Below are 16,799 nucleotides of genomic sequence, written 5' to 3' on the forward strand. Positions count from 1 at the left end.
AAATTCAGAAATTATTGCGAGGTTTTTATTATTGCGACAGACGTGTAAAAGCAATAATTTAAACTCTCATTTTGAAATATTTTATATGAATTAAACAAAAATTTTCTAAAAATCGTAAAAAATTAAAATCACATTTAAGTCTAAAATGACAAAATCGCAATAATAAATGCACACAATAATTTCTGAATTTACAGTATGTATTTTTATTCAACTTCATTTTCTAGTAATAAGCCTGAATTATTTTCAAATGTTGGCTGATATAACTTTAATGATTTAAGAAAAGGGAGGTAATCAAAAATTATTAAGAAATCAAAAATTTAAAATGACCAAATCAACAAAATCAACAAAAGTTTCAGTGTTTCCAAATAAACTAGGAATTAGACAAGTAAATGTTATTCTTCTAATTATGTATTATTATTCAAATTTATTTTCTGATATTAAGCCTGAATTATTTTGAAATGTTGGCTGATATAACTTTAAAGACTTAAGGAAAGGAAATTTATCAAAAATTAATAAGAAAATCAAAAAATTAAAATGACCAAATCTACAAAAGTTTCAGTGTTTCCATGTAAACAAGGCATTAGACAAGTAAATATTATTATTGTATAGCAATATAGTATTTCCCACAGAATGTAACTAAAAGTTAGCGTGCAATTAATTCTAATATTGCACTAGTGCATTAAATCTTCAAGATTCATGACGTCATCAACGTTTAAATCTTAGTTTAAGGTAGATAGGGTGTCTTCCTCCATCTTGGATTTGGAAATACCAGAAAACAAGGTCTAGATCTTTAATAGAATGTGCAAATTTTTCGAGTAGTAGGTAATTCATGTGTAAGAACTTCCACTTCTGTATAGAAAATTACATGTTTTATCATATTTATGGTTGTATTTTACAAAAAACAGAAAACTTTTGTTTGATCAAAATTTTTCCAACTTTGCCACATAAGGGGAGGCAACTCAAATGCAAGGGCAGATAATTCAGATTAAGGTACTTTTACAATAGAATGTGTTAGGAATTTCTCTATTTTATTATGTAGCAAGAAAACGGGTCCAATGACCCCATTTTTTCTTTTTCTTAACTAAAAGCATATTATCAAAGCTATCTTCTCATATGTTATCTCAAAATTCTATGGTGTAGTTTATGCTTTATTGCAGAAAATTGGGTTTTCCATGCATAATCTATACAAAATTTGTCAATTTTGAACACTGTGTAGCATGAAAATAAGCCCGGTGACCCATTCTTTTAATAACTTTTTTTTAAAAAGCATAATATAAACTACATTTTGGCAAATTATTAAAAAATTCTATGGATTATAATTTAGACACCCCATCTACCTTAAACCAATTTTTACTTTCAAATATTATATTGCTATACAATAAAAGGGTTATTGCATGAATATCGGGGAATATTGTCCCTCGTAGAACATATATTGCACTCGCAAGCTTGTGCAATATAAAATTCTACTCGGGGCAATATTCCTCAATATTCGTGCAATAACCCAATATTCTTCTAATTATGTATTCTTATGCAATTTTTTTTCTAGTTATAAGCCTGAATAATTTTTTTAAATGTTGGCTGATATTTCTTTAAAGACTTAAGGAAAGGGAGGTTATCAAAAGTTATTAAGAAAATCAAAAATGACCAAATCAACAAAAGTTTCCTGTGTTCTGTCTAAATGGCTGCTTTACAAATGATGTAAAGACAAAGTTAGTTATCATTGTAAATACTGTAAAAGCAGAAATTTTTGTGGAGGATTTTATTTCATTTATTTCGTGGAGGGAAACCTCCACGAAAATTTAACCTACATATAATATCACTTCCATATACTGATAACCACGAAATTAAATCCCAATGAAATCTTATATGTATAGAGACAAAACCACAAAATTTTAACCCCACGAAAATTTTTAGGTCAATGTCAGAAAAAGATAAACTTTTTTGTAAGAGGCTGAGAAGCTGGGGAAGGGCAAGGTTCTACCAAGCCCTTCCCCAGTTTTGTGCTGAGTGCAAAAATGTTTTAACTGAACATCTTGAAAAAGTGTTCCATGATAAAATTAACATTGCACAAAATATAGCTGTATTACTATATTTAGAAAATAGACACAACTAGTTGCAGTATAAATATAAGTATTGATGGAAATGTTTGGTGTTAAGTTTACTAGCTTTTTAATGCCTCAAATTTATTCATTGAGAAGGTTGTTTTGTTTATTTCCAGGTTAGCTTCGAATTCATGACAAGAGAATTATTATGGCATGGATTTTCTGTAAGTATGACCAAACACTAACCTTATCACTTGGTCTTCAAAGACAGGTTTACAAATCAGTTTTAGCTGGTTATCAAATAATCTTAGTGTGGATGTAAAGATGACAAAAATTATATTTTCAGTGGTATTTGATTTTTGTACACAATGTATATTAAAATAAGGAGATGTGGTTTAACCTTTTCTGCCAATGGGACAATAATCCAATCGAGTAAGAAGTGGATGTAAACAATTACTGACAAACAAATGGCCTTCATCAATGAGAAAAACCAGTACTGTATAGTCGGCTATAATAGGCCCCAACATAAAAAATATGAAACGATATAATTCAATTGAGAAACCTAACGGCTTACTTTATGCCAAAACAATTCATGAAAAACAAATATAACAGACATGAACTAAAGACAACCACTGAATTGGGACAGGCACAGAAAGAGAGTGGCAGGGTTAAACGGCAGCTCAACCCTCCCCTAACCTGCATCAGTGTAGTATCAGTACAACAAAAGAACAAATCACCAAGGACCGAAATAATAGTAATCACAGGTATCCACAGTATCAGTATGTAAAAGCAACAAAAGTAACTTATAACATGCTTTTTTAGCATAAATGAGTTCCTAAACCTATTATGCTTAAGTGTTATGGGAGTTTGGAATTTTTGTTAATACTTTTTTACATTTTTCAGGAATTACTATTCTTTGTTCTTCCATTGGTTAATTTTCAACGTGTGAAGAATTATTTGTCTAGAAAGGTACTACCAATAGACATGTCTAGTCAATCTACCTCAAAGAGAAATTTGACAGAATGTGGAATCTGTGGAGAGTGGCCGACAAACCCACAGGAAGTTGGATGTGCACATGTCTTCTGCTACTATTGCATACAGGTAGTATCTGACAACTGACATTATCGCTATTTTCCTTTGATTTTACTGACTGATTATTTCCTTTCTCAGCATAATAGTGATATGAAAAATCATTGCTAGAAACTAAGGGCGCAAATGCCTGTTGTCAATGAAATTAACAACGTCTTCATAGGTAAAATAGCGATAAACAGATCATTTTGGTCATCTCAACTCATTGCTTTTATCACTTTTGCTGTGCTGGCTCAAGTGAGAAAGCAATGTTGTTGAGATGACCAACGATAGCCATATCAAGACCTATAACGCTGATGTTTTAAAATTATATTTCCATAACAATATAGCAACTGCCATAACCATACTGGATGAAAACAATATTTACAAGTTTAAAGTCAAAATCAAAAATTATATTGGTTTAGAACAAAAACAGTAAGATTATGCTATAAAGTGTATTAATTTAATCTTGCTATATTGTATGACAAAAGTCAAACACAAATTTCCATTAAAAATTAAAAAGAAATCACATATTTCACTTCTTGTTTGAAACGTGCATCCAATGTGAATGAAGCTTGGTAAAATAATGTGTTCAAAGTTATTTTTAAATTGGAATTGTGTACAATCTAAGCTAAATTCTTCAGAAGTTCTGTTGAACAATTAAAGGGTAAATTTACCAGGTGAGAAATTCAGGCTCATAGAAGCCTCTAGTAGTCATCCATCACCAAGGCTTTGTTTGGTTTTTACATCATTTTAAATTCACTATTAACATATGACTGATAAATTTTGTAGAGTACTGCTACAGTTGTTATAAAGTTAGGTTAAATGCTGAAATTAATGTTTCATAGGTATATTGAAAAGAATAAGGATGAGACTTGTTTCAAGTATAAAACATTTATTTATGTATTTCAGAGTAACTACAAGGCAGATCCTGGTTACTGTTGTCCACTCTGTGGTATCAATATACCTGACCCATCAACCATACAGCATCTGAAAATGAATATCAATCTGACATGATAATTGTGTGTATATTGATAATCAGATGAAGTTTGATATTCCTACAAGGAACAAAGTTTTAATTCACAAACACAAAACATCAAAGATGTGATATAAAACTCCTGGTGACACCAGGGGAAAAAATGTGATACGTAAATCCTGGTTATACCAGATATAGATCCTGATGACCGTGATGATAAAGATGATGATATAATGGTGTTCAAATTTTAAAAAGTTGATTTTACATTAAAATATAGAAAAGTGGGATTTTGTCTGTTCTTTTATTTACTTGATGATTAAATTATGAAAAATAGATATCATACTAAGAACTGTGTATTTTATAATACAATCACAAGGTGTGAGTTACTCGTTAGTAGCAATAGGCCCATGATAGTCAAAATCCAGAAGAAAATGTCAAATCTAAATGACTATATTAGTCAACTAAACATGTCAACAAACAAACCTACAAAGTACGAAAGCTTTATTTCTAAAATCTTTACTATTAAACGAGAAGACCTGATTTTGTATGTCGCATCTCTTCCATCCACAATAAATTAATCATCATGCCTCTATGTCTTATAGGTACCATGCATAGTCGCATTTGTCATACTTGCTTATGATTATTCCGTATGGGATATTTTGGGAGGGAAACGTAAAAAAAGGAGTCCGGATGGAATTTTAAGTCAGACTAGAACTCTTGTTTGCGTTTTTAACCGGATTTTTGTGACAAAAATGTCGCTTATTGTTTTGGGGATGTACGGCGGGCGGCCAGGCGGTCGGTCGGGCGGCCGGCAATCAAATGTTGTCCGTGCATTAACTCATGAACCGTTCAACCAAAGCTTTTAAAATTTGAATATGTTATTACTGACAACTATACGAAGGTCAAGTTCAATAATGGCGATTTTGACTTTTACCGTTCAGGAGTTATGGTTCTTGAAAGAATGAAAAATGAAGCTTCCAGTCTTGTCTGTGCATTTACGCATGAACTGTTCTACCAAAGCTTCACAAATTTTAATATGTTGTTACTGATGACAGAATGGAGGTCAAGATCAATAATGACGATTTTGACTTTTACCGTTCAGGAGTTATGGTTCTTGAAAGATTGAAAAATGGAGTTTCCAGTCGTGTCCGTGCATTTATGCATGAACTGTTCTACCAAAGCTTCCGAAATTTTAATATGCTGTTACTGATGACAAAATGGAGGTCAAGTTCAATAATGACGATTTTGACTTTTACCGTTCAGGATTTATGGTTCTTGAAAGATTGAAAAATGGTGTTTCCCGTCGTGTTTGTGCATTTTCTCATGAACCATTCAACCAAAGCTTTTGAAATTTTAATATATTGTTACTGATGACAAAATAGAGGTCAAGTTCAATAATGACGATTTTGACATTTACCGTTCAGGAGTTATGGTTCTTGAAAGATCGTAAAATGGCGTTTCCATTCACGTTGTTGCATTTACTCATGAACCATTCAATCTATTAGCTTTTCAAATTTTAATATGTTGATACTGATGACAAAATGGAGGTCAAATTTGATATTGACGATTTTCACTTTCACCATTCATCAGTAATGGTTCTTGTGATATTGCCAGGACACAAATAAATGTTAATAAATCTGGTTTGCTGTCGTTGTGACAGCCTCTTGTTCTTTATACTTTGAACATACATATACTATCAATAAAGTGTATTTGCTGTCTGCTATCATTTTCAAGTTTACTATGCATGCGTTTACTATCCACAGCGGTCACAGAGTTTATTAAATAGAGAGGGTCTATATAACATATCATTGACCCCAGTGGATCAATTAGTAAACTGAAAATTGATAGTAAAAAGCAAATACACTATATTTATAGTAATTAATGTTTATTATACACAGATAAATGCTAACATTAGTGAAATTTATAGAAAACAAAAAAATGGGAATTTTGGGAAAAAAAAGGGGGAGCTACAAAAACAATTGTCCTGTCCCAAAGTACCTATGACTTTTAATACCTTTCCTGAAATTCTCCAGTCATTAAATCTTTTACAAAAATTCATCCTACAACACTTTACATACTTTAAACCATGCTCTGAATGCCCACAGTAATATACTATGTATAAATCATGCTTCTGTAGTGCAGTTACTGCGTCTGAGTTTGTTTAATAATGTTAAACAGTGTTAAAGGAGTTGTGTTTTCAATGTGTTATTGTGGTACAATTGAATAATACTCTTCAAAGTACTATAACTTGTGTAAAATTGTGCAATCAAAGTGGCAATACAGTACCGTCAACTTAAAAAAGTCATAATACATTATGGCCAACTTCATAAAATCACAATACAGTATGGTCAACTTCACAAAATCACAATACAGTATGGTCAACTTCACAAAATCACAATACAGTTTGGTCAACTTCACAAAATCACAATACAGTATGGTCAACTTCACAAAATCACAAAACAGTATGGTCTACTTCACACAAAATCACAATACAGTATGGTCAACTTCACAAAATCACAATACAGTATGGTCAACTTCAAAAAATCCTAATACATTATGGCCTACTTCACAAAATCACAATACAGTATGGTCAACTTCACAAAATCATAATACAGTATGGTCAACTTCACAAAATCATAATACATTATGGTTTACTTCACAAAATCACAATACGGTATGGTCAACTTCATAAAATCACAATACAGTATGGTCAACTTCACAAAATCACAATACAGTATGGTCAACTTCACAAAATCATAATACATTATGGTTTACTTCACAAAATCACAATACAGTATGGTCAACTTCACAAAATCATAATACAGTATGGTCAACTTCACAAAATCACAATACAGTATGGTCAACTTCACAAAATCATAATACAGTATGGCCTACTTCACAAAATCACAATACAGTATGGTCAACTTCACAAAATCACAATACAGTATGTTCAACTTTAAAAAAAATCACAAAACAGTATGGTCAACTTTACAAAATCACAATATAGTATGGTCAACTTCATTAAATCACAATACAGTATGGTCAACTTCACAAAATCACAATACAGTATGGTCAACTTCACAAAATCATAATACAGTATGGTCAACTTCACAAAATCACAATACAGTATGGTCAACTTCAGAAAATCACAATACAGTATGGTCAACTTAAAAAAATAACAAAACAGTATGGTCAACTTTACAAAATCACAATACAGTATGGTCAACTTCACAAAGTCACAAAACAGTATGGTCAACTTCACAAAATCACAATACAGTATGGTCAACTTCAGAAAATCACAATACAGTATGGTCAACTTAAAAAAATAACAAAACAGTATGGTCAACTTTACAAAATCACAATACAGTATGGTCAACTTCACAAAGTCACAAAACAGTATGGTCAACTTCACAAAATCAAAATACATTATGGCCGACTTCACAAAATCACAATACAGTATGGTCAACTTCACAAAATCATAATACAGTATGGTCAACTTCACAAAATCACAATACAGTATGGTCAACTTCACAAAATCATAATACAGTATGGCCTACTTCACAAAATCACAATACAGTATGGTCAACTTCACAAAATCACAATACAGTATGTTCAACTTAAAAAAATCACAAAACAGTATGGTCAACTTTACAAAATCACAATATAGTATGGTCAACTTCACAAAATCACATAACAGTATGGTCAACTTCACAAAATCATAATAAATTATGGCCTACTTCACAAAATCACAATACATTATGGCCTACTTCACAAAATCACAAAACAGTATGGTCAACTTCACAAGATCATAATACATTATGGTCATTTTCACAAAATCATAATTCAGTATGGTCAACTTCACACAAAATCACAATACAGTATGGTCAACTTAAAAAAATCACAATACAGTATGGTCAACTTAAAAAAATCACAATACAGTATGGTCAACTTCACAAAATCATAATACATTATGGTATGAGTATGTCAAATAGACTCAAAAGAGCTACATTCCCAAAGTGTCATTAATGTACAATAGTAAAACAAATGGTTAATGCACATCAAATGTCGAAAAAATTGTCAAATCAATACAACAAAACAGTATGATCAAGAGAACATCTTCTTATTTTTAGATAAGTGAGCTTTTCTCATCACTTGGTGCTTGTCGTTTGTCGTCTTGGTCATCCATCATCGTTAACTTTTACAAAAATCTTCTCCTCTCAAAATACTGGGCCAAGTTTAAGCAAACTTGGCAATAATCATCATTACAATATTTAGTTTTAAAAATGTGTCTGGTGACCTACCTGCTTACTAAGATGGCCGACATGGCTAAAAATAGCACATGGGGGTAAAAATTTTGTCTTTTATTTTTATTATTTTGAAAACTAATGAATAGAGAAAATCTGAGTGTTCAAAATGATCAGCCCTACCAATTATCTATATTTGTCAAAACTGTCAGACAACTTCTTATAAAAGTTATAAAATGACATTGTTAACTATTTTTATTTTTCATCTTGGCCTATTATCTTGAAAACTATAATAGATAGCGAGAAACTTTAAATGGTAAAAATGATCAGAGTGACAAATAAGAAGTGAGCTAACACCGCCGCCGCCGGATCACTATCCCTATGTCGAGCTTTCTGCAACAAAAGTTGCAGGCTCGACAAAAATTCAGGAGGGGAATGTAAAAAAAGTTAATAATTTAAAAGTTCTGAGCACCCTATTATTACTTAAATGTGTTTTTTCTCCTATTTTTACCCTTCAAAACATTTACTATCCCAGAAGTTGTTGATTGAATATCATCTGCTTATTTCCAAAATATTTATGTAAATTTATGGAGGCATGTGCTAAATATTTAATATACTATGGGCTTTGCTTATTGTTGAAGGCCGTATGCTGACCAATAGATGTTAATTTTGTGTCAGATGAGAGGTACCAAAGGGAGTAGATCACATGACCAGAAAACAGAGGTCCGAACTAAATTATTAACTTCGCTATAAATTAAAGATTTTTATTTCACTGGTTAATTTGAATAAATAAAAAAAAATTAAAAGAAAATATAGTTAAAATGTATAATTAATGTGTATAAATTATTTTTTGTTTTTTTTTTTAAACTAAGAGGACAGATTGTTCATTTTCTGCACTGCTGAAGCAAGATTTTTCATTAAAACAAGGGGGGGGAGGGATGGGGCAGTTTTTTTTGTTTTTTTTTTTAAACTAAGAGGACAGATTGTTCATTTTCTGCACTGCTGAAGCAAGATTTTTCATTAAAACAAGGGACTGATTCTCAGGCACTTGTCACTATCACAAGGCCGTAACTAGGCATCTTATTTTAGTGAGGCAAAATAATTGAGCCGAGCGAAGCGAGGCGTTAAATTTTTTTGGAGGGTATGAAATGAATGGTGCAAAATCCTGCGTTCTAGGCATTTTTAGAGAGTTTGATAATGTTTTGAATTTGGACAGTTTTTATATAAATTGTTCATATTTAAAGACTTTTACTAATACCAAATTTTTAACAACTTTATTTGAATTTGTATGCAAGATAATCATCCAAATATCAATTTAAATCTGCCGCCAGAACATAGAACAAACATCGATTCAGTAGAGTTTGCCAATTATTTCTATGGTGGGTTCAGTCAAATTGTTTTAGAATCATATCTTTGGTCTGCTGATATCCTTATCGCGATGAACATGGAGCATGGCAAGACCGCACAACCTCTCGCCACTCATGTATGCTCTTTTCCTAGATTTCAGTCGTTTCAGGGCAGTCTGTGTTTCTAAAGGTAGCACATTATCATCAACACAATGATCAATGTCTTCTTCCAATTCCTTCTCCATCAGCAATTCGGTAGCAGCATCGGTAGTAACAGTTTTGTTTGCAAAAGGGAATTCAGCTTTCCTATAAAGGCTAGCATCATCATACAGTCTCAGTTACAAAATATTAAACTCGCTTGTATGCTGACAAAGAGTAAACAAACTAGGGATAGAATGAGATAAGATACATGTATATGATCTATCTATAGAGTAAGTATATATGATATGGGTACAGGGGAATTAAAATGGAGTTTTGACGTTTACATGTAGGTCCGTAATTTCAAATTATTTCTGGAAATAGTCGGTGGTATTTTAGTTCCAGAATCTATAAATTTAGGGTTTAGGGGTTGGGGGTGTCTGATTCCGAAACCCCGAATATAAAGAAATGAAATTCCGTAGTCCCGAATAAGTAAAGACAAAATCCTGTGATAAAGGTTCTATACCATTCCTCAATAATGTCAAATTGGAATATGGGATGTTCTTTCAATTTTTAAGGTTAAAGAAACATGGATCATGAAAAACTAATCCATGCATGTTTCATATTATTTATATTTTATTTATCTGTAAAGAGAAAGATTAAAGTTGATGAAACGGAGAAATGAATACACAGACAGGACTGCCCCCTTGCGATGCCCAATACTTGATTTGTCAGTCTACTTATCGTTTTTGGATTGTTCTAATGAAGTTATATGCAATACGCAGACTACGTTCACAAACAAATTAGTTTACTAGAAATATTCCTTCTTTACCTTCAGTGTCGCTTTTCCTTTTTCTGCAAGAGCCTGTTTTTAACCAGAGATCCATGATGATTATCGTTACTAGGTTAATGTAATTGAGAAACATCACCCGTTGAGATGCTGAGTTATATCCAGGAAGAATAGTTTAAAGGAATGATGACAAGTTATAGAAATTAAGGTTGAGACAGAACAACAAAAGACTATTTTATTTGTATATACATGTATGTATAAAAAAAAAATAATCAGTGTCGAAATTTTAGTGAGGCAATTGCCTCACTTGCCTCAAGGGTAGTTACGGCCTTGTATCAATAGGAAGGTCGACTATCCGTATTTTTTCTATCAACAGGAAGGTCGACTCGACTATCCATAGTCGACCTTCCTATGGATAGAAACAATAGCCTGTGGACTGATTATTTATTTTCACAACCGTTTATTTATAATATTTGAAAACATACAATTTTTAAATTCACTAAAATAATACATGTATAGGCGAGTCATTATGTACCCTTTAATCAGAATTAATCATCATCCTCTGCAAAAATGAATCATAGATGAATTCCCAACTGCATTTGTCATGTATGTATACATGTATTGCATACATACATGGTATTATATTTTGGCTACCAGCTATAGCCTCTTTTAAAAGTATTGTAAAACATTTTTTTTTTAAATACGAAGGGATTGGGAGCTGCTGAAGGCCCCTAAAAGCTACAGAACAAATGATGCAAAAGCATGCTTTCTAGGCGTTTCCAAGACCCTTTCATAATCTGAAAACACAAGTTCTGTTTTAATATTTTTTTGACTATATTTTGGACTCAAAGCAAAATGTATAGATATAATGTAAGACTTTAGTTTTTAGGCACAACATCAAAAGACAAATATGTAGGTTAAAGCAAATCTGATGTACAGTTGTTGACGTTTGTTTAATATGTAATTTATACACGTTTCTCGTTTTCTTTTTTATATAGATTAGACCGTTGGTTTTCTCGTTTGAATGTTTTTTTTGGGGGGCCCTTTATAGCTTGATGTTCGGTGTGAGACAAGGCTCCGTGTTGAAGGCTGTACATTGACCTATAATGGTTTACTTTTTTTAAATTGTTATTTGGACGGAGATTTGTCTCATTGGCACTCACACCACATCTTCCTATAAGAAGATAAGATAAGATAAGAATTTTATTAATCTAATCAAGAACCCATAAAGGGCATCATTTTACAACACAATATGATTGGAAAAAGCAAAACAGAAAACTAATACATACTATAACGTTATGAACATGATCAGAGCCTAACACAACATGTGTTTTATATAACTATTATATTAAAGCTTATAACAATAAAATACTAAATTACTTCATATATTTTGTTTACATCTGGATCTTATTTCTAAACCTTTAATAATGTAATTTCCTAGGCACATGAGAGTTGGTAAATGCTCATTTGTGAACAGCCAGAAATATTTCTTATCATTAGGTAGTTCTTTAAAATTAGTACAAAAAGTGATAACTTTATCCAATAATAATTTCCTCTGTTCATCATATAATGGACAATTTACTGTAAAATGGGTCTCATCTTCAATAGAATTTGATCCATGTGATAAGCAGTGATGACATAGACGTTGAGTTCTCTCTATGTATTTTTTATTATATCTATCTTTCTCAATTTTAAGATCATGAGCACTTATTCTCATTTTACATATAGCTCTCCTTATACTAAAATCTTTAATTGATAAATAAGCCTCCTTTACAAAGTCAGTCTTGAGGTTAAAATAATTCTTTAATTTACTATTACCTTGTGATACGGTTTCAGATCTTTTGACCAACCAAAATGTTTTGAAACTATTACAAAGTTTACATTTTACAAATTTAATTAATTTATTGAGCTTTGTATCTAAATTTTGTATATCAAGTGATTGAAGTACATATTTCATAGATGAATACCAACAATTAATGTTTTCTGCATCTAAAATTTTATTACAAACATAAGCATCATAAAGTAACCCTGTGTCCAACTTGTTAAGCCTGTGTACATATTTTACCATAGATATAATGACAGAAAAATAAAGAGGAAATCTTGCAACCTCTGATAACACTTCTATTAAAATTTGAGGCTTTCTTATTTACACCAAGAATATACTTTAAATATCTGAAATGTGATTTTTCCAAATAATCATTTATGTAGATCAATTCAAATAGATAATCACTTTTTTTCTTGCAAGCAGCAGAGTTAATTTTAAATGAACCCCAAATTTCACTACAATATAATAAAATTGGTTTTATTGTGTGATCATATAAATGAATTGCAGTATCAATACTTGGATTACAAGCTGACATGGATTTTTGTAATTTAAATTTTGCCTTTAAGGATTTTTTGAATAGCTCTTCTTTCCCCTGTTGAAAAAGACCACTAGAAGTAAAGACTATCCCTAAATATTTACATTTATTAACACATTCTATAGCCTCTTTATCTAAATAAAATGATTCCTTTAAAAATTTTCCAGGCTTGTTAAAAATTAAAACTTTTGTTTTGGACAAGTTTACATCTAGACACCAGTCAATACAATAAGTATGCAATATATCAAGACGGTTTTGAAGACCTTTTTTACTGTTTGATAATACAATAATGTCATCAGCGTACATAAGACAATCAATTCTACACCCATTGATAGCAACAGCATCTGGACTTGGCTCAAATTTTGGAGGCAGATCGTTAATGAAAAGTTTAAATAAGTTTGGACTTAGAACATCCCCTTGTCTTACCCCAACTAGTGAACTGAAAGATGGTGTTAACACATTGCCCACTTTCACAGACATTTCATTCTTGCTGTACATATCTTTTAAAATAGTATAAAATTTTCCAGATATGTTATTTTGCAATAATTTATATTAAATACCACAGTGTATGACCCTGTCGAAAGCCTTTTTAAAATCCACAAAGCAAGCATAGATTTTCCCCCCTTTTTTGTTAGTATATTTATCTAATATGGTTTTTAAAACAAACATATGATCAGATGTTCTACTCTTTTTTGAAAAACCAATCTGACATGGATGAATTATATTATTTTTATCAAGATGAATGTCAAGTCTTTTATTAAGAATACTGTTAAATAATTTTCCAATGCATGAATTTATTGCTATGCCTCTGTAATTTTCAGGTTTACTAGGACTCCCTGCTTTAAAAATTGGACATAAATAAGATAATGCCCATTTGTGAGGGTATTTTCCAGAGCAGAATACTAAATTAAAAAGTTTCTGCAAAACAGGTGCAAATATACTTCCCCCAGATTTTAATATCTCATTTGGAATACCATCCAATCCTGCAGCTTTATTATTCTTTAGTTTATTTATAGCATCTAAAATTTCTTTTAGGGTTATTTTGTAATCTAGTTCACCAAAATTTGTTTTTTTTTCTAAATTTTTTACTTATATCTATATCTATTTCCGTTATAAGAATTAGAGTTATATCCCTTTGTACACCGCAAAGGACACTGTATTGTCTATGTATTTGTGTTTTTGTTATTTGTGTACTTGCAGGGTTATTTATTTATGTCGTACAAATAAACATCTTTAACATCAAGACGAATCATTTTGTACGACTTTGCCCCCCGCAGAGCTATAGAAAAAACAGTACATTAACGGGTGTTACACGGACTCTTTTTAGATGATACACGGACTCTTTTTAGTTGTTACACGGACACTTTTTATGAATAGAATTACTCGTGCATGAACAATGAGTTCATGGGCACTTTAACTTTTAATTAGATTTGAACCTTCTGGTTCACCGACATATTTCCTGTCTATTTTTTAATAAAATATTTTCGTTATCATCAATATTTTTTTTAAAAACATTTCCAGTAAAATACTATTCATATCAGTATACTAATAGGTTCGTACATTTAACTTCTAAAAAGGGGGGGGGGGGGTATGTTTTTCTCCTAATAAAAAAGATATTTTGATTCCAAATTTTATGAGAAAAAAATTACTATGGTCAAGCAGATAACAAATTAATGATCTGCATGATTCCTGATTTTTCGTATATATATATATATAGTGCTTATTTAAAATATATATATATATATATATATTGGGTGATGGTGTTGTAAATGTAAATAGTTGATATATTTAGAAAAGTACATACCCCTCCCCTTTTTATGGAGCATGGATATGAATAGTAATTTTAGATAATGCTGAAAGTGAAGAAATGATGATACCGACGCTTATATTTCAATTAAAAAAGATAGAAAATATGTAAATAAGAATCAAATCTCCTCAAAAGATAAAATCCCTATCAACTCACCAATGCACGATTGATCCTATAAATAAAGAAGTGTTCGTGTAATACATGTCCAAATAAGCAGCAACTCTTGAAGAAAATCATTTAACTTATGTCAGGCCTCAATTTTGGACGGTTGGCTGCGATTGGTCATATAGTAACACGTGTTTAATTAATCGCGATCAACACTTGCAGAGACCGAGCATGCATGATTTTATTTTTTTAAAGTATTAATTTGTCTTAATATATACAATAACAGAACAAAAAACCTTTTTTTATAACATGTCACTCAATAACAAAGTAGAAAATTCATTCTTTTGATACATTTATATTGTTATTGAATTTAATTATAAGTTGAATTCAAATCTATAAGGGGCGGATCCAGTCATTTTAGGAAAGGGGTTCCCAACCCAGGAAAAAAGTGGGTTTCCACTATTTGTCCACATTCAAATGCATTGATGGTCCAAAAAAAAAGGGATTCCAACCCCCGGCACCCCTCCCCCACTGAATATTAAATTCATGTATTTGACAGCAAACGTGCGATTTTCACGAAATGTTTAAAGGGGGAATGGGGAAAAGAAATGGCACATCCTGCATTTTTTCATCAAAGTAAAGATCACAGCCTGTTTATTTCAAATCAATCAAGGCCCCCTCCCGCTTTTCGTTTCACCCATAAAATTAAACGTTAGCTTTCTTACCACTAAAATATTTCTTAAATATATAACATTTCAAAGAAGTTGCATTTTAAAAAAGTCTCAAACTTGATAACATAAATCTTATACTCGAAATGGTTCTTTTGTTTTTATCAAATTATTAGATTCCTGATTTTTTTTTTCTGAAAAAAACTCCGTTGAAGGAAAATGAAAAAAATGTGTTTATTCTATAACTTACATTTACTGAGTTGAGGCCCTTGAAGTTTCTCAAATAATCAGCTTCAAAATGTAATACTTCTTCCTTGAAACGTCGTACAAGTCAGATACAAAACAAAAGTAACAATAAAACAGGCCGGAAACAACCTGCCGTATAGTTTTTCTGCACTTGTAGTCAGGTCAAGGTCCTCGGCTAGCGCCTCGGACCTTGACCTGACTACTCGTGCAGAAAAACTATCCGGCAACGGTTGTTACCGGACTGTTTCTTTGTTACCTTTGTATTGTATCTAATACTTATTCCGTCCAAGACCCTGTTACATTACGCGCACCCAACAAAGGCCAATTTGGAGGTCACATGTACCTGAATGCGGGTACGCGGAAACACTGCCGTTTTAAATAGACAAACTGAAGTGAGTTGCCCATCATACAACTTTTACAAATAGTTTCACCATAGATGTAATACCCATCTATGGTTTCACAATGCCAGCTGAAAAGGTTAAAAGCACTACCAAAGATATAACATAACTTATAAATTTAAGCCATAGATTTTGTACTAAAAGACAAAGATATGATAGTTACATACAAAGGAATGGCACGAACTTTAACCGATTACGAGCAACTAAATATGTCATGTTTGAAAAATTATACCATTTTTTTTTATTTAGTTATTAGATCTCCTCTACTGCTTTTCTAACTTTATCAAGCATGCAATAACCCCTTAATTGCACGTGTAAAAATAAATAAGTGCATTTAAAAAAAAACATGGATAAACGTCAATTACATGTAGCAACATAACGACACAAATATAACTATATGTGCACGTATGGCGGTAAAAACAGATGCGAGTTTTCCTCAATGACACAGCATCCTAGCAACACAATATATTCATGAATGGTGTACTACTTGACTGATGCTTCTATTTGTTGTTTTTGTCGAGTTTTTCTAAAACCTCTTGATATCTTTAATTTACACAATGGTAAACAAAACTGTATATGAAACAAAAACTGTATACAATAAAGAAAAGTTT

General features: G+C 31.5%; 1 protein-coding gene across 2 annotated transcripts in view; it reads left to right on the plus strand.

The window, feature by feature from the left end:
* Positions 1 to 4,370, plus strand: part of LOC143057259 (peroxisome biogenesis factor 2-like) — a 43,150-nt gene extending 38,780 nt beyond the window's left edge. For both annotated transcript variants that reach the window (XM_076230539.1, XM_076230538.1), the window contains exons 6-8: positions 2,219 to 2,266; positions 2,946 to 3,143; positions 4,023 to 4,370. In XM_076230539.1, the coding sequence (XP_076086654.1) occupies positions 2,219 to 2,266; positions 2,946 to 3,143; positions 4,023 to 4,127 (351 nt within the window). In that variant the 3' untranslated portion in view covers positions 4,128 to 4,370. The remainder of the gene's footprint in view (positions 1 to 2,218; positions 2,267 to 2,945; positions 3,144 to 4,022) is intronic.
* Positions 4,371 to 16,799: the final 12,429 nt, after the last annotated feature.

The sequence above is a fragment of the Mytilus galloprovincialis genome, chromosome 13 (genome assembly GCF_965363235.1).
Source record: "Mytilus galloprovincialis chromosome 13, xbMytGall1.hap1.1, whole genome shotgun sequence".
NCBI classification, from domain to species: domain Eukaryota; kingdom Metazoa; phylum Mollusca; class Bivalvia; order Mytilida; family Mytilidae; genus Mytilus; species Mytilus galloprovincialis.